Source organism: Bicyclus anynana, chromosome 26 (assembly GCF_947172395.1).
Source record: "Bicyclus anynana chromosome 26, ilBicAnyn1.1, whole genome shotgun sequence".
In the NCBI taxonomy this organism is placed as follows: Eukaryota; Metazoa; Arthropoda; class Insecta; order Lepidoptera; family Nymphalidae; genus Bicyclus; species Bicyclus anynana.
The window spans coordinates 9,753,245-9,772,765 of NC_069108.1; the positions used below are offsets into that span (position 1 = coordinate 9,753,245).

Genomic DNA, 19,521 nt, shown 5'->3' on the forward strand with positions numbered 1-19,521 from the left:
CTTTGTACATATTTTTAACTAGCAGACGCCCGCGATTTCGTCCGCGTGGAAATCAATGTAAACTTTCAAGCCCTATTTCACCACTTTAGGGGTTGCATCATAAAAATTTTTGAATCACTTATATTACGTATTTTTTATGGTTTATGAACAAATTTTTAAAACTGTAACTCTAAAAATTAAGCACTTTCCATACCCTTATTTAACCCCCTTCTTATTTTATTTTCGCAATAAAAAGTATCCTATAACCTTCTCCATATTATCGTCTTAAACCGGGCAAAAGTTTTATTTGAATTAATTCAGTAGTTTTAGCGTGATGCCCGAATAACAAAAAAACACTGACAGACAGACAAAAAATCGAGAAAAAAAATATTTTTAGCTTCACGATCGATCTTATAAGTTCTAGATGGCGCTAGTTGTCCTTCTAGCGCCACTTTATGCCACGGTAACGTTTGGTGTTACAAATGGTATAAGTAAAATCTCAAATTGCGAATTAATGTATATAATTTATTATTTTAACCAGTTTTATAAGTATAGATAGATGTATATACTCTTGCTAAATTACAGCTTTCTTGTAGTGTATCTGCGCTTAACCGCGGACGGACGGACAGACAGACGTAGCGAAACTACAAGGATTCCTTGTGAACTACGGAATCCTAAAAACGGTATTTAGACTATAAGATCCAATACGAAACCTTTTATATTAAAAAAAATCACCCCTAAGGTATTACTATTCAAGGAAACTGGCGCAAAAACTAGTGAAAAATTTAATGGGGTTAAAAAGGAGATGATTTTTTTTATGCGCTTTTATTAAGTCGCTGGCGTTTAATTGTATTACATATATATTAGTTATAAACAAACACTGTGACGTCACGCAATGATAACCGTAATGAGTCTAAACCATCTATTGACTACTTGATATTTGCCATTAAGAAGATTACCTATTTTTCTCAAACAATGGCTTTTCAAATTACTATTTGACGACATTATATTTGTTATTTAACCGACTAGTGAAGTAGGGTTACGTTTTGTAGAACAAGTTGACCCTTAACTTCTATCTCACCTGATGGTAAGTGATGATGCAGTCTAAGATGGAAGCGGCCTTACTTGTAAGATACAAGTTATTCTACCTACACCTCTGACGGTTTCTACACGACATCGTACCGGAACGCTAAATCGCTTGGCGGTACGTCTTTGCCGGTAGGGTGGTAACTAGCCACGGCCGATGCCTGCCAGACAGCTCTGAGTTAATTAAAAAAATGTAAAATTTCACCGAGCTGGGATCAAAATCACATCTTAAAATGCACATACTGGTAATTGAAAATTTCGAACCTACGCCCTCCGAATCAGAAAGACAGAGGTCATATCACTGCGTTATCGCGCTCACGAGGAGTGGCTTTGCTTATTAAAGGAGTTGGTAATACTTTTGGAATCTTTACAAAAATTTGAAATTATTCTTTTTTTAGCAGAAGGCTTCAAAAGTGGATTTAAAAAATAAGAAAACCAATGTTGAACAAAGGTTTCACAATATTTGTCAGGACAACTTAATTAAAGAAATCGAACTGTAACCAAAATAAGACCCTAGAATGACCTTGAGTGGAGTCACGCACTTGTGAACGTTGTGTGTAGGGTTATAGACGTCTTTGACAGCTAGCCAACACTCCCCTTTTTCACTCAAGTCACTCTCCCCGCCTATCCCAAGTAACCCATAAAGAAATACACAGCAAGAAATGTGGACGGCTCGAACACCACCAGCATACAACGACCGACAACGGGCACCTTATATCGCAAGTCGTTCCCGCCAACCGATCGCTGCCCCTCTCTAACTCCTTACTCTTTACGGAAATAAGTGGCGCCACCTAGCGTCTGCACGAGCCAACACGAGATCCAGCGACGTTATATCCGTTTCAGACTATTATTTCTTATACTTTAGTATAGGTTTTCCACTCAGACGAGTTCGCGGACGATCGGTAGTCATATATTAAATCTCATTACATAAATCACCACAATCGGCTTTATATCTCAAGTTAAATAAAAACTTAATTAAACTTAATGAAAACGCAATACATCGGTAATTTGAGTTTTTCGACAATATTTTTAGTATTAAGTAGGTAACTCGTGAAGGTTATTCTTAATTAGAGAAACGTGAAGTTTTTTGAAGAATATGGCTAATTATCCTGCTGATGCATATGAAAGTTTGTATGTTATACTAAACTTTATCACGCGAAACCCGAATTATCTAAGACCACAGAATATGAAAACTCTAAAGCTAACTTATCCTACGATGAAAATTGAAAAGAAATGCCGGAAAACTACCCTTCCTTCAGTGCCTGAAGACAAAAGTCTTCAAACAGTACGTGTTGCCAGTGATGACCTATAGCTCTGAGACTTGGTCGCTAACTATGGGCCTCATAAGAAGGCTCAGAGTCACACAGCGGGCGATGGAACGAGCTATGTTAGGAGTATCTCTGCGTGATCGAATCAGGAATAAGGAGATCCGCAGAAGAACCAAAGTTACCGACATAGCTCAACAAGTTGCGAAGCTGAAGTGGCAATGGGCGGCACATAGTTCGAAGAGCCGATGGCGACCCCGCACTATTAAACGCAGTGTTGGTCGACCTCCACGAGGTGGACTGACGACATCAAGCGAGTCGCAGAGATTCGCTGGATGCAGGCGATGTTTGCAAATCCCTACACCTCCAACTTTAGTCCTAGTTTAGTCTCAAACGTGAAGGAAAAATATCTTGAGGAAACATGCATACCAGAGAATTTTCTCAATTCTCTGCGTGTGTGAAGCCTGCCAATCCGCATTGGGCCAGCGTGGTGGACTATTAGCCTAACCCCTCTCATACTAAGAAGAGACTCCAGCTCAACAGTGAGCCGGTTGTTGTTAATGAATGTTGGTGGCCCCTTATTTTTCGTGGACTAGAAAAATAAACTTTTATGAATCTTGTTTGTTAAACAAGATTCATAAAAGTTTGTGGTTTGTTTATCTTGTCCAGTTATCGGGTTATCGGGAAATGTGGAAGATTTTCCTCGAGTCAGAGTTATCAGGGTGTAGTTAAACCTGAGGTTAATCTAAACCTTATCGATAACATAACATATTGAATTGAAGTCTGCGACAGCTAGATATACTTCTTTTTTATTCTCTACAAGTTCGCTCTTGACTACAATCTCACCTGATGGTAATAATAAAAGAACGCATGTGAACGAAATGCGTATGTTGAGATGGATGTATTATGTGACAAGAATGGATAAAAAAATCTATACATACTAATATTATAAAGCTGAAGAGTTTGTTTGTTTGTTTGTTTGATTGAACGCGCTAATCTCAGGAACTACTGGTCCGATTTGAAAATGTCTTTCAGTGTTAGATAGCCCATTTATTGAGGAAGGCTATAGGCTATCCCCGTGTTCCTACGGGAACGGGAACCACGCGGGTGAAACCGCGCAGCGTCTACTAGTATTATTATAATAAAAACAAAAAACCCTTTAGCGTAATGAACTGAAAAGAGAAAAACAAGTATCACAATATCTACATAAAGTTCTGACTCATTTCTTTATGTTGCCGCATGCGGTGACAAAGGTTGGTATTTCATTCTTTGCCCGTAAGAAAGTATTATTTGTCCTCGCCTGCAACGTATTTGTACCCTCCTTCTGACGTATTTAGGTAATAAGGGATGAGTATATAAGAAGAAGTCTAAAAATGGCACCAATGACAAATAAATTGAGGAGTAGAAGGTTAGCTTGGTATAGACATATAATGCGTAGAGAGGAAAGTCATATTACTAGAAAAATGTTGAATGTGCAAGTGGAAGGTCATAAGAGGAGAGGAAGGCCAAAGAGATGGCTGGAGTGTGTGACAGTGGACATGTGTGTAAAGGGAGTGGATAATGAGTTGACGAGTAATAGAGACGAATGGAAAAGATTGACATATTTTTCCGACCCCACTTAAGTGGGATAAGGGTAAGGAGATTATTTTTTTTTATTTTTACAAAAAACAAACTCTCAAAATGATGAATGTCTGGCTACTGCAGATTTTTTGTATATATTATATTACAAGCCTAGTTTATATTACATGGTTTATTAGCTATTATTTTATTAACCGACCTTAAAAACAGGAGCTTTTTTCACATGATATGTTTAATATGCGTAAATAAATCCGAATTTTTTTTTTATTCAACAGCAAACAGTTCATTCGAATTGAATTATTTGAGTTATTTTGATTTCAAAACCAAAGTACTGAATCGATTTGTGAATTATTCGTATTGGTTCATCTGAAAAGTGTACCTTTTTAAACAATAAAAGAATTTTCCAAATCGATTGAGGCCTTTTTTTGTAAAAAACATATTTTTTTTAAGTCTGTTAAAACTCAAAGTTCTAATACTCCGTCTTTAAAATAAAGTCAAGTTTCGTAACAAAGGACATTGTTCGTAAAACAAGTACACTTCAAACAAAGAAAACAGAACAAAGTAAGTTGACAATGACAACTAATCACATATACAAATATATTGTCGGCCTCCGTGGCGCAGTGGTATGCGCGGTAGGTTTACAAGATGAAGGTACTCGATTCGATCCCCGGCTGGGCCGATTAAAGTTTTCTTAATTGGTTCAGGTCTAGCTGGTGGTAAGCTTCGGCTAAAGACGTACCGCTAAGCGATATAGCGTTCCGGTACGACGTTATGTAGAAACTAGAAACGGGTGTGGATTTTCATCATGCTCCTAACAAGTTAGCTTGCTTCCATCTTAGATTACATCATCACTTACCATCAGGTGAGATTGTTGTCAAGGGTTAACTTTTAAAAACCTTGGTGCCGCAGACTTTTTTAACTTTTAAAGGACGATAATTCCGACATTTTCGCATAATTTTAACTGTTTAACGCAGCGCACGAAACGGAATAAATGTTCCCATTTTTGGGTCATACTAAATCTGATGCTTCGCTTCTATTGGTAGTGTGGTTATATCGGTAAATATGGTCTAAGGAAGAGTTTGTTTGTTTGATTGAACGCGCTAATCTCAGGAACTACTGGTCCGATTTGAAAAATTCTTCCAGTGTTAGATAGCCCATTTATCGAGGAAGGCTATAGGCTATATATTATCCCCGTATTCCAACAGGAACGGGAACCGCGCGAGTGAAACCGCGCGGCATTAGCTAGTCAAGGTATAAGGTCGGTGAATTCAAGCCTAACCTGTCGATAGCAAATGTCATTCCCATACATTTTTCTACTTTTCGAAGCGTTAGCGATCGTAGAAAGAGAATCGTCCTGTCACTGGGCGACAGGGGCTGATCAATGACTTAATTATTAGTCCAGCATTACTTGAATATATATGTATATCCTAAATTTCTGTGAAAATCAGCAAGCGAGGAGAAAAACAAATCTAAGCCCGGATCCTACTCCAATACCCCGCTGAGCAATGCACAAACAAAAAGTGACTTGTGGGTCTGCACCAACTTACAAGCTGGAATAGCAAACAGATTCATTTTATGTGCAATTTTTTGAATATTTGGTATAGTACTGAAGGGTTAGACAATTCCCCCATAATCAGGTGAAAGAAGTAAAAATTATGTGACCTGTCAATAATGAATGTCATTTCTATAGATTCTTTTCGTTTGCTATTGTAGAAAGAGAATCTCTGTGCCACATGGCTACAGCCCTGATGACAAACGTTCAATGTACTTTGACCGATACAATAATTACAATGGGAATTAATTTTAGACAGAGGGATTATTTTTAAACTGATAACAAATACTTGGTCATCATAATCATTAGCTGATTACATTGATAACAGTTTATTGTTGCTTGCCTACTGTTAATGATGGAGAGACGTTGACACTTGCATTAGTCCTTTAAACCTTTTTGACTCGTTTATTAACATTGCTCATTTATATTTTATACTAATATTATAAAGAGGTAAAGTTTGTTAGGTTGTAGGGCGTAATCTCTGGATCTACTTAACCTATTATGAAAATATATTTATAACACATTTGCTCGTAAAGTATCTCTTATTTCGCCAATTTCAATAACATTACGCACATGTGCCTTTATCATCTGTCTAAAAGCAAACAGTACTTTTTATAATAAAAATTTTAATAAAAAAAATACAACCGACTTCAAAACCTAAAAACGTACCCAGTAAACTAAAAAGCGAAAAATAACATCATAATATGTTCTACCTGCTGATCAGTATAAAGGCGGTGCTAAGCCGGTGATGTATTAATTCAAGCCATGTGAGAATATCTTATAGATTTAGATTTTGCAGACAGTGTTGTTTCATGTGATCCTGTTAGAAATGGCTTAAATTAAGACAACACCGGCTAAACACCGCCTTCATACTGATCAGCAGGTAGAACATATTATGATGTTATTTTTCGCTTTTTAGTTTACTGGGTACGTTTTTAGGTTTTGAAGTCGGTTGTATTTTTTTTATTAAAATTTTTATTATTTTTCCATTTTTAGTGTAAAATTTCATCTCAAACGAATACATCAGACCCCTAATGACAGTCACAACCCATCTTGGTACAAATATCTCAGCAATACAAATTATTCAAGCCCAAGCACAAGGTAGCTACCGTAAACCGTTAAGGGGTTCCCTTAATTGACCTTGGTCTTCATCATCAGACCCCTAATAACAGACACAACTCATCTAGGTCGAAAGTTCTCAGCAATACGAATTAATCAAGGCCAAACACAAGGTAGTTACTGTAAACTGTTAAGGAGTTCCCTTATTATTGTCCTTGGTCTTCATCACCAAACCCCTAAATGACAGTCACAACCTATCTATGTGGAAAGTTCTCATTAATACAAATTAATCAAGCCCAAACACAAGGTAACTGCTGTAAATCGCCGAGGAGTTCCCTCGTCTGTTTTATGGCTCCATCATCAGATCGATTTTAAACCTTCATGAAATTGTAGTGCTTAAAAGTACTAAATGGAAAAGTATACGAACACACTAGACACTCATATAATTTTCGAAAGTTCCCCTCAATTTCTCCAGGATTCCATCATCAGATCTTGACATGATGGCAATGGGACCAAATGGGGACTATACAGTTTCAAACAAAAAAAGAATTTTTGAAATCGGTCCAGGCGTCTTTGAGTAATCGGTGTACATACATAAAAAAAAAAAAAATACCGACCGAATTGAGAACCTCCTCCTTTTTGAAGTCGGTTAAAAATCTTAGCAAAGAGTTTCTATGTCAGAAAAGTGCTCAACATTTTATGAATAATATTAACTTTGCAAGATAAAATATAATAAATAAACATTTAATTCTTTAATTTTTACAATAAATGACCACCATTTATAATTAACAGAAACACAAAAATATTAATTTACTTTATGAGTAGTACTGGCTGTTTTTGGTGCATTTGCCAAAAAAAACGCTGATGTGCACACTTTGCTATCTGTGCAAAAATGTGTTATAAAACATTGTAGGACATGTTTTTTTTTTCTCTCTCTTGTTTCTTGGTCTATCGGAGATCAGTTTCTGGACCATAATCCAATCAAATGACTTATGTGCGCATTGACAATTACAGCGTATGTTTCAATACTATAGCTCTCGCCTTTGGCTTGAGCTGCAATATTGCCTCGGCTGTAATTTTCAACTTACCACAGTTACATCATAATGTACTATTACCAATAGAATTTCACGTTATTTGTGGGTGTCACCTTTTATCCCTGTCTTTGCACAAGAACGGGAACTACGCAAGTGAAAGACACAGTCTGTGCTAGTAATGTAAACATTGCATTTAAAAAAGCACTACTGTAATGCTTAGTTCTGTTTTGTTATTTGTGTTTATCTTCAATTATTAAGATGTGATGAATATCTTAGCAATTCATGGACCCACTGTGCAAGCACTGGATCCATTGTGTGGCCGAGAGTACAAATATTGAGCAGATCACAGGAATAATGATTGTACTTGGTAGAAGCTTTCTAAAGCTGCTTTGGATATCAGTTCTGATGTAGAAGTTGCAATGCTAACTTGCAACCAACAAGATAATCTTGTGAAGTGACATAGAGAAAATTGAACCAATAGCAGAGCACCCAGAAATAATAATATTTCTTTCATTGCATTGGTACAAATGAGATGGGACAGCTCCGTTGCTATCAGACAACATGTCTATTTTCTTTATGGCATATGGCTCGTTATAATTTGGTTTGAATTTCTTTTGCACACACTTGACTGCTATGTATAGACCAATCTCTTGGACATTTTTAGTAAATTCATTTATTAATTTATGGTCTTATTACTAACTATTAAGAAATGAGTTTTGTGAAACTTCTCCTCAGTCTCCAGTGAGAACATCCCAGTGAAGCAGTCCCAATCATTATCATAGCCATCTGATAACATTATCACACTAAGCTTAGCCTGCATTTGAGCAGAGTGGTGGGTCTATGCTGCATATCCCCTCTCCTGAGGGAGGTCAGGCTGATAATGATGATGATTTAACTGTATTTTGTCAGATAATGGCTTTGAGGTTTCAATGGAAGAAGGAAACATATTTTTGGGTCATAGAGAACATAAAGAGCTAGCTAAACTGATACCTATACTTATTAGAAAAAAAAAACCTTAATTTTAATTTTATAGACAACCAATCTGACCTATTGCTTGGAAATTAAATGGAGAAATGAATAGGCAGTTTAATGTATATCATTAGGATACAAATAGTGGAAAATCTCATAATATATTCTTTGATTTCTACTATGACTTTCACTAACATTGGTTAAGGTTTTTTAAGATTATTGATATTGTGATTTACAAAGGAGTAGTTAATGTGTCATTGTTACTATTTGTTGATACGTGAGAATAAGAAAACAAACAATTTTTAAAGGTAACCAGTTACAAACGAAAGGAAAAGTAAAGTGTGCATTTGCCGGCACGGCCGTGTCAATGTTCGCATAGGTTATACTGGCTTAATGATCGTAAGTTACGAGTTAATATCTATGATATCACAGCATCATTTTTAACAGTGACCACATATTTTTTGTGCGTATTGTTTGATACAGCGAGCACGGTAAACGTTAGCGGACAAAAAAAACCTTGGTCCGAGTACGTCTGTTACCGAAACTACGCCAGCGATGATAATATTATGTTAATTGTAAACACAGCAGCGATTCAATATTTACATACGCTCCAAAAACCTCTAAACTACATATCAACGTTGTAGAAGTAATGTGCACTCAAAAATGCGGGATTAGACACTCGCGATTAAAAGAAAAAAAGGAAATACGCACCTCGAAAAGTTTGAGCAGTACATTCACATACAGTCTCCGTACACCCAGGGACTTGCCGATGGATGCGAGGAATATCACACACAGAATGAGCAGCAGGAACGGCGTGTACAATATAGAAACGGCCACGGACACAAACGACACCATTAGCGCCATTTTTGCGACTGATCAATGCTGATTGATTGAAAAATCGCGCAATAATTATCAATCAAACTGACGAATGACTCGGACTCGAATGAAAATGGCTGTGTGACGTCACGAGCACGACTTGTGAAATGTGAAGTTTCATTCAAACTGTCAAGTGTCAAAAGTCAAATTCAAAAATCACAAATTGTGTTGCCATATTTAACTTCTTACAAAATAGTTAACGTTTCATGCTACGCAGCTTATTTTGAAGATATTTGTGATTATAAAAAAAAAAAAATAATGAGAAACTGCAATCAAGCTCCTCTCATGTAGTTGAATTCAAACCTGTGAATTTCACTTTTGTACATCAACTAGTTGATTTTACACTATTTTGTTAGTATTTAAAAAGCGATTGAAATAGCACCAATTCTTTCCTAATTTTTATTTAAATATAAATATGACACCAATATTATCACTCACGGACTCACGGACTAATATTCATAATCAAAACAAAAAGATTTTCTTAACTTGTTTAAAAATATTTACGTGAAACCGAACATTGGAAACATGTGTTATTATTTTTTATACTAGTAACATTATAATATAACCTCTGTGCAGGAAAAATATATTTTGGGTTTTGTAAAAAATCCTATTTAATTGGATTTATATTTCCCCAAAAAACCCAACATGTCTAATCTTCCTTACGGCCCGCCTGTGAAAATCTCACCTTTGATCAGAGTAAGTTTACGTGTATTTAATTTTTGCAAACATTGAATTATGTAACAGTATTTCAGAACTAAGATTCCTTTTTCAAATATTCCTATTTTTTTATTTTTTCTTTAAAATTTCTATAGTGGCACTGAAAATTAAAATCAAACTTAAAACATTCTATTTCTAACTACCGCCTCTCGCCATTTATTATCTTAGATTTATTCTATGCTATAACTGTTTTACACTAAATTATCCATGATTTTGCCATAAATTAAGATTTTTCTTTAAAATTTTCCATCATCTCTCACTTTATGTACTTATTAGTAAGAAAATCGATTGTGAGAAAGTACTTCACACTTAACATTTCATAACTCATTTTACTATAAAAACTATGGCTGTCATTTAAAAACTTTAACAAATTTTAGTAGCTGTTTTAAGGGAAAGAATGTCTAATGTAAGAATGTGTTATTTGGTTGTCTTGCTTGACTGTCAAGACCCCTTTTTACATATACGTAGTTGGTTTAACAACTGTATAACATCAAGCCATAAAATGAAAGATTTGAAAGTTGAAATTAATACCAAATACTGAAGAGGTAAACAATATTTTCACAGCTATTATAGGCATTAGGCATTTCTTCTTTGAGCCACTTAGGACCTGGTGGTCCTACATATTGCATTCTTGTGTGATCCAGGGCCTGGGGCCATTTAGGTCTGTAAAAAATCAAACTTCTAAGTCTAAATAGTTAAAATTTAACAGATTTAGGCTAAACATTATTCAAATATGTTATTATCTTCCTCACCACATGTTTACAAATAAAAGATTGATTGATTAATAATTGATTAGAGTAAAGAGCTTATCATACTCTAATGCAGGTTGGTGAGCAGAGAAAAGTATTCAGAATTTTTAAGGAACTCTTATAGTTCTGCTATGTATCCACTGTTCAGCTCAGAGACTATTACTGCCAGTAAGCTGTAATTTAGCTTGAGCGTACATTACAATGGTCAACAAATTTTGAGTTAAGAAAATGTATCCATTTCTTTTAAACATGTACCTAATGTACAGATGATTTTTTTACTTGTTTATCTTAGTAACGGGTTTTGTTGGATAGGTTGTAAAATATCTGGATCTGTTAAATAATATTTATGGCCAAGTGCAGAAACAGCCAAGAAGGAAGAAGAAGAAATACTATTTATCGATTCAGGGATTCCTTTGTGAAATATTCAGGTTTTAATACATTGAAACCACTGATTAACCAATAATAGGCAGATAAAGCATAGGGAACACAACAGTGTCATAGCAATTTGCAAGCTTGACTTGGGGAGTAATCTGGTAAAGGCGTTATGAAAAGTGTAATTGGGCGAGCGAACGGATGTTGGAAACCTAAAGAAGTTTTACTTCATTTGTGCAATCTAAATTTTTATAAACGTTTTAAAAGAAATACTAAATAAATTTCAGTTTGGTCGCTGGTCGTTCCTGACAGCCGGCATCCTGTACGGCGCCTTCCACCAGAGCCGCCTCTCCAAGAAGGAGACCAAGCTGCGAGAGATCGAAGCCAAGGAGAAGGTAGTCAGGGACGAGAGGCTGAAGAAGGAGAAGGCAATCGCTGCTGCCGGTATGTTGGTTTGCTTCTGTTTTGTCAGAGTGGAGACTCTTTAGTGCCATAAAAAAAATTAAAACTTTATGAAGCTCCAGATCATCAATGGAGTTCAAATTAGAGCTAATGTTTTTTTTTTATTCTTTACAAGTTAGCCCTTGACTGCAATCTCGCCTGATGGTAAGTGATGATGCAATCTAAGATGGAAGCAGGCTAACTTGTTAGAAGGAGGATGAAAATCCACACCCCTTTTTTGTTGGATTACAAAAATAAAAAAACCAATGTTGAATAAAGGTTATTCACAACATTTATCAGAACAATTTAATTAACAAATCAAACTGTAACCAAAACAAACCCTAGAATGGAAGAGAATTACCTTGAGTGGAGTCACAAACTTGTGATTGTTGTATTTAGGGTTAAGGATGTCCTTGACAGTTAACCAACACTCCCATTTTCCATTCAAGTCACTCTCCCCGCCTATCCCAAGTAACTCATAATGAATTATACAACAAGAAATGTGGACATACGTAAGCATACTGAAGCCGACCGTGCGACGAGCGCCTTATATCGCAAGTCGTTCCTGCCAACCGATCGGTACCTCTCTAACTCCCTACTTTTTACGAAAAAGAAGTCGCGTCACCGTCGGTATGAGCCAACACAAGATCGAGCGACGTCATTTCCGTCTCTAGACTACTATTTCCTACAGTATTTTAATAGTGAAGTACTTTCATATCGGAAATTTGGACCAATTTTTATCAAACAGATAAGAATAAGAACAATTAGGTTAGGTTAGGTTACGTTAGGAGGGATGATACAGTACAATGAGAAGAGAGTTAGAAGGGATGATACAGTACAATGAGACAAACAGACAAACACACAATCATTCTGTTAATTAATGATGAGCCAACCTTATAAGATTAACTTAATTAAACTGTTGTTTACTTTATTTATTACAGAGAAACTTTTTTGGGCATTATTTATGCCGATAAAGCTACAAAATATAAAATAATAATATACTGTATATAAACACCAGAGTAGTCAGCAATTGTTAGTGAGAAAAGTTAGTGGCACTATATGCAACGCAAGCAAAGCTATCAAAAGACTTCATTTCTTCTAGAGCCCTTTCCGTCTTTCTCTACAAACAAACAAAAAAAATGTAGACTTTATGGTTACAAGCTGTAGAAGAATGTGTGAGCAAGAAGAATATCAGCACATAACCATAAAGTCTAGATTTTTTTTTGTTTATTTGTAGAGGAAGATGGAATGGACTCTGGGAAAAATGTAGTCTTTTGATAGCTTTAATTGCGTGCGTTGCCTATGCAGCACCATGCGGAGAAAGGGAGCATTAACTAGTTTTAAAGGAACCTCTCAAGTCAAGGAGGTTTCTCTCTGCCACACGATGGATCCTGCAGCTGCACAATGAGTCCATGGAAAAAATATTTGCCCACAGTGGCAAAAATGATGGGCGGCAAAACTTAACTACAACAAAATTAACTTAATCCCCTGCAGACTTCTTTTATTTCTTTCAACTAGTTTAGTATTTTTACGTAACAAACTAGGCTCAAAAAACTATACTATTCTGACCAATACATATAAAAAAAAAGTATTTTTGGTTTATGGTAAAGGGTGGCAAAATTTATTTTTGCCTGGAGCGGCAAAATTGCTGGATCAGTCCCTGCTCTTAGGGCTTGTTTTGAAATACTGCCTGTTCCCCAAACTACTAATGTCCAGATCGGTTTTTATATAAATTATAGCTATTGTTGGTAAATTAATCAAATAATTAAATAGTACATTTCTTTTATTTCAGCTGAACTAAAAGCCCTGGAAGAAATGGTCGCCACCAAGAAATAGAGGGAAGCACTGTCAACGTCTAGTTTATAAGTCAATAGTGGGTACCGTCAATATAATGCCGCCATTTTGATACCAGTGTTGCCATATGTAAAAAGATCTTACAAATAATGGACAATATAAAACAAAATGGTGATAATTCCAACTTAATAAATTATGTTGTATTTATAAAAATATAGCTGTTTAAAATATTATGTGTTTGTTGTTTATATTTCTCTGATCTTGCATGAGTAGACAACAACCTATCACAGAATAAAGAATGATCCAGAATGAGCCTTTACAAGCAGCGTGGTGGAGCCGGAAACCCATAAAAACAAAACATCACACGTGCCCTTGACATCCGCATATCGAAACTTTTTTCATAACTTGTATTGCAAAATTTAACACTAAGAACAATTACGTAAATTAATAAAATAATAATCAATAATTAGTCCAATAAAAAACAATTAAAAACAGTTTCTAAAATATTTAAAAACATAAGATGCCATTTTATTTGAATAATATTGAAAATGACTGATTCCCGATGTATTATATTATACTCTATGGACGCTTCGTGTCTAACTGACTCGAGAATGTATTAGCTTTTGAATTTTGTATTTGGAACGGTCACGACATCGGCGCTAAAACTGCCTCTTATTCTTTAATCTGAAACGCGTAGTTCCCGTGGGAATAGAGCCTATGACACTCACAAATAACGTGGCTTTCTAATGGTAAAGGAATTTATAAAATTAGTTCATTAGATTCAGAGATTACTCTCTACAACCTGACACACACATTTTACTTTCATATTAACAACCCATAATTCGGCTCACTATTGAGCACGAGTACTTACTTTACCTCTAAAGTATTAGTATAGCTGCCCCGGGACTCGAATCTTGGAGCTATCTGTACCTGAACTATGGTATGAATGAGGCAGTTTTCATCTATACTAATATTATAAAGCTGAAGAGTTTGTTTGTTTGATTGAACGCGCTAATCTCACGAACTACTGGTCCGATTTGAAAAATTCTTTCAGTGTTAGATAGCCCATTTATCGAAGAAGGCTATAAGCTATATTTATTATACCCGTATTCCTAGAGGAACGAGAAACACGCGGGTGAAACGAGGTGAAACGCGGGTATAGAATAAACGGAAGATGATCAAAAATAAATAATATGACGTAAGCAAACCGGTAGGTAGCGGTAATGTTGCGGTAATCGTTAACGACCGGTAGATACGGTATAAATTTATATTTAGTTTTATTGACGACATCAAAATGTTTATTATATATCTACCTAGCTACGAGCTAATACCTGCAACTTTGTCTGTGTGAAATTTTACCTCGGGTGTCATGGTACGTTGCTTAATGATCTAACAGTGAAAGTCCTATTAAAATTGGTTCAGTTGTTCCTGAGATTAGCCCAGACAAGATTTTAATACAAGTCTGTTTATGTTTATCTTGTAGTGATTACTAATTACTCTTATTATTATTTTTTTTATTCTTGCCAAGTTGCCCTTGACTACAATCTCACCTGATGATGCAATTTAAAATGGAAGCGGGCTAATTTGTTAGGAGGATGAAAATCCACACCCCTTTCGGTTTCTACACGACATCGTACTAAACCGCTAAATCGCTTGGCAGTACGTCTTTGCCGATAGGGTAACTAGTCCAAAAGGTAGTTGGGAGTCTTGGTTTGCAGATGGAGGATTTATACAGACAATATAATTTGTACTTTATATTCTTTTGGCTGGTGGGAGGCTTCGGCCGTGGCTAGTTACCACCCTACCGACAAAGACGTACCGCCAAGCGATTTAGCGTTCTGGATGTCGTGTAGAAACCGAAAGGGGTGTGGATTTTCATCCTCTTCCTGACAAGTTAGCCAGCTTCCATCTTAGACTGCATCATCACTTACCATCATGTGAGATTGTAGTCAAGGGCTAACTTGTAATGAATAAAAAAATACCTATACATTCAACAATTGCCTACTATATGTAATATCTAACTAAGCTTGAGAAAACATAGTTATTTTGAAATCACAGATAGAAACGTCAATTTTATTTATACGTATTGATTGGTTTACCACTCACCATCAGGTGGACCACATGCGTTCGTGTAAGTATCAATAAAATAGATCGGACGCTGTGACAGGCGACAGTGAGCGAAGCCAGGCGGCCAATAAAACTTGTATCAGAGAGATAAATCACAGTGTAAGTAATGGTTGTTTAGGAAACTGTTCACGATTTAAGAGTTTCTTTTTTGTTTTTATATAGATCTTTAACCAGTGTGTATAGAATGCTCAAAGTCAAAGCCAAAGTCATTTTAATTAAAAGCATTATTAATTTCTATCTCACCATCATCATTATCAACCCATATTCGGCTCACTGCTGAACTCGAGTCTCCTCTCAGAATAAGAGTGGTTAGGCCAATAGTCCACAACGCTGGCCCAATGCGGATTAGCAGACTTCACACACGCAGAGAATTAATAAAAATCTTTTGTATGCAGGTTTCCCCACGATGATTCCCGTTTATTTCTATCTGTTGGTAAAAGGACTAAGCTCATGTTGAGCAAAAGATTAACCCGTTGTCCAGCGCGGAAATGCAGCCAGTATTCTAGCCATCATTCCACGTGGCCAATAAATGTAAATGTTCATAATGTCACCTTATTACCAGAATAGGCAACGCCATGTTTGCATCTATATCTATTCGTACATAGTTGATATCCCTTGGACTACTATGAAGCGTTTTGGCTTTTCGTTCCTGATTCGCACTGAAAAATTATGGAATGCTCTTCCGTTTTCCCTTTTTTTTACATGTGTAAAGTATACATAAATAAACATAAAATTGAAGTTCTAATCCACGCGTGTATGACGCCTGTCTGAAGAAGAATCCCTCAGCGAAACTAAGGCAGATTTTTTGTTATCACCATCTTACTTAGTGTTGTAAGTTAATTAAAAAGAAAATCCCACCGAAATACGAATAGATAGCAGACGTTTTACCTGCGAATACGGGGACAAACTAAAGCTTGTTCGCCGATAAAGTAGCTTTCCATTGGTGAAAGTAATTTAGAAATGGGTACAGTAATTTCGGAGTCTATTCGCTAGGAAAAGAAAGCTTTCCTCTTTATAATATAAAAAAAAATTGTAGCATTGAAATGTATGTCGTAACTATTAAGACATGAAAAAAATCAAATTCATGTTAAATCTAAGTATTTAAACAGCTCTAGTAGGATGTTACCAAATTTTGTCTAGGCAGGGAGAACAACACGAGCGGATAAAGGGAGTGTTGATCGATCGTCAAGGAATTCCTTAACCCTACATCCAGTAGTTACAAGTCCGGGACTCTGCTCAGAATCTTTCTCTCTACCACGCGATGGACCCGGCACCTGCACGGTGAATCCATGAATTGCTAAGACATCAGTCTCATAAGAGCGATGTGACGCAAGGCAAGTCGAGGGCATCTATAATGCTACAGCAATTCAGATGTGTCCGTGTGTTGGCACGCACCCAGCGGCCTGTCGCAAATTTACATTATTTCATAAAAAACCATATGTTTCAGTATTTTCATAGCGAATGTCTGCCAGCGGCTCACGAAAGTGTGATTCATTTTATAAATGCGCACGTATTATGATGCGTTGTTTAGATTGGATGCGATTGACCACGGCCTAAAAACACTTGACTCCACAGAAAGACTCAAACAATACAGAACAACCTACTGATTAGTTTGAAGGCGGTGATAAGCCGGTGTCGCATTAATTTTTCAGTTTTTAGTAAACTGAGAAGGTAGCACATAGGTACGATGTTATTTTTCGCTTTTTAGTTTAGTAAAAATATTTTTATAATTTTGAAGTCGGTTGTATTTTTTCATTATTTTTTTGAACTTTATGCAAAATGTACGCGGAATGCAAGTACCTACGGTAATCTTACAGAACCGATTTAAAAAAATTACTTTACCAAATGTGTAAGCCACCTTTTGTGTTAGTGTCATAGTCTATATTTCATCGCCGTAGTCTCACAGGAACGGGAACTAAGCACGTGAAACAGCAGGACGTCGGCTAGAGTTTCATATTTATACTCATGATAAATTACAGCTTTCTAGTATTGATAGTTTTTGAGTTAAACCGCGTACATACAGACATGGCTATAAGAGTTCTTTGTTGACCACGGAACCCTAAAAAAAGCCGCCTAATTAAAGAGCTTTTAACTACTGAATCAATGACGCACACATGTTTATGACTAGGTATCCTAAAAATTGCTAAATAACTGTTTAAAATATTAAACACCCCATAAACTGTGGTGTAGTCATAAACATCGATCTATTTTGATGGTGTTTCAAACACCGTCGCTACCATAAAACAGGCGTTAATAGCTATGCATTGATTTACACCAAAATCCCCTACGTGTGTTGGATGGTTTAAACCAGAGTTTCCCAAACTTTTTTTCTCATAGACCACTTTCTAATTTAACTGGTTCCGGTGGACCCCCTGCTAAAGAAAGAAAAGGGGAAAGGGAAAGGCATTGATGTTTCCTATATTTCTGTTCGGTAGTGAAACTTGGACTCTGAGAGAAAGTTAAAAAAAGAAGATACTTTAGATTTTTTTGAAATTTATTGAAAACTGAGGTCTAATCCACTGGATCCATCCTGGATGTCCACGGCTATCTATACTTATAATAAAACTGTAGCAGATCTATTGCGAAAATAAAATAAGGAGGTGAAATATGGGTCGAAAGTTTGTATGGAAAGTCTTTCATTTTTAGTTACAGTTTTAAAAATTTGTTTATAAATCCAAAAAAAATACGAAATATACCTAATGTAATACAAAATTTTTTAAAATTCAACCCCTACAGAGGTGAAATAGGGCTTGAAAGTTTACATTGATTTCCACGCATACGAAGTCGCAGGCGTCCGCTGGTTATGTATAAAATTACAGATGTAAACAAAAAAACTTTTCAAAAGTGCTCATAAACTAAGCACAAATGAAATAAACATGTTTCTAATGAATGTAGACGTACTGTATGTTTATTTCCACAGTTCCAGCAAACAGCGTAACCGTAAGTTTGGCAAATGGACCGCGGCGCTAAATCATACGTAGAGTAAACCTATTGATGGGTTAATTGCGATCCGAAATTGATGTATTAAACTTGGCGGAGTATTTTCAGATATTATATTTTATTCATTCTTTAAAATTGTGAATAAACAAAAAAATATTGCCTACATTGATTTTTATAGTCTAAGACTTGTTCGCCACAATTTTAACAGTCAATAATATAATTCACTCGCATTCTTTAAACTGCAAATTGGAAGTGAACCACTGTCCATCACATGTGTTCGTGTGCGTCGTATTTCGTGTTATTTATTCTGCGAGAAATGAACTGAAAGTTTGTGAAGTAGAAACTATTTCGGACGCGATGTTTCGAGTGCGAACAACAAGTTGATTTAGCTTTGGACTGAGGGACTGCGACAGCTAGACACACCTCAAGGCTGAAAGTGTGTCAGCTCATGATCCTGACATAGGTAAGTATCATCATCAATATCATAATTAACAGCCAATGGACGTGCACAGCTGGACATAGGCCTCTTGCGTGGCTCCCTGCAACCCGCTTGATGTCCTCGGTCCACCTAGTCGACTAACACTGTCTTTCCGGTGCGGGGTCGCTATTCCAGCACCTTAGGACCCCAATCCATCGGCTCTTCGAACTATACGGTAGACAATTAATGAAGTTTCAACTGCGGTGGCTTTCTAAGGTAGATTTCAAGGGTCCAGGTTTCTCAATTGTCCAAGCATAAAACATATTTTTTATTACGAATATTATTTAAAACACACATACCACGATAAAACGACAAAATTTTTAATGTCGAAATAAGTTTAAAATCATTATTTTGTCAACAATGTCTCTAGTTGCCAGTCACTTAGCTTCGTGACACCCTTCGAAAAATATCGTTAAAGATTTCAGCAACACACAAAAGAGTCAGTTGTGGAATTTGTACTGCGGTAGCCATAGAAGGTACAGGTATAAAGCGTTTTATTTTCGCC

The 19,521-nt window shown here is 36.2% G+C and overlaps 2 protein-coding genes across 3 annotated transcripts in view; one reads left to right on the forward strand and one right to left on the reverse strand.

Annotated features, from left to right (window-relative positions):
• The window catches only part of LOC112055958 (glycerol-3-phosphate acyltransferase 3), a 31,085-nt gene extending 21,590 nt beyond the window's left edge, over nt 1–9,495 (reverse strand). Inside the window, exon 1 of one of the 2 annotated variants that reach the window (XM_052889701.1) lies at nt 9,234–9,495. In XM_052889701.1, the coding sequence (XP_052745661.1) occupies nt 9,234–9,386 (153 nt within the window). In that variant the 5' untranslated portion in view covers nt 9,387–9,495. The remainder of the gene's footprint in view (nt 1–9,233) is intronic. The other variant, XM_052889700.1, reaches the window with a different exon arrangement.
• Nucleotides 9,496–9,926: 431 nt separating this feature from the next.
• LOC112055959 (ATP synthase subunit e, mitochondrial) lies at nt 9,927–13,704 on the forward strand. The gene is made up of 3 exons (XM_024096262.2): nt 9,927–10,094; nt 11,524–11,680; nt 13,470–13,704. Exons 1-3 carry the CDS (start codon nt 10,044–10,046, stop codon nt 13,511–13,513), a joined length of 252 nt encoding a protein of 83 aa, XP_023952030.2. The 5' UTR covers nt 9,927–10,043; the 3' UTR covers nt 13,514–13,704.
• The last annotated feature ends 5,817 nt before the right edge of the window (nt 13,705–19,521 follow it).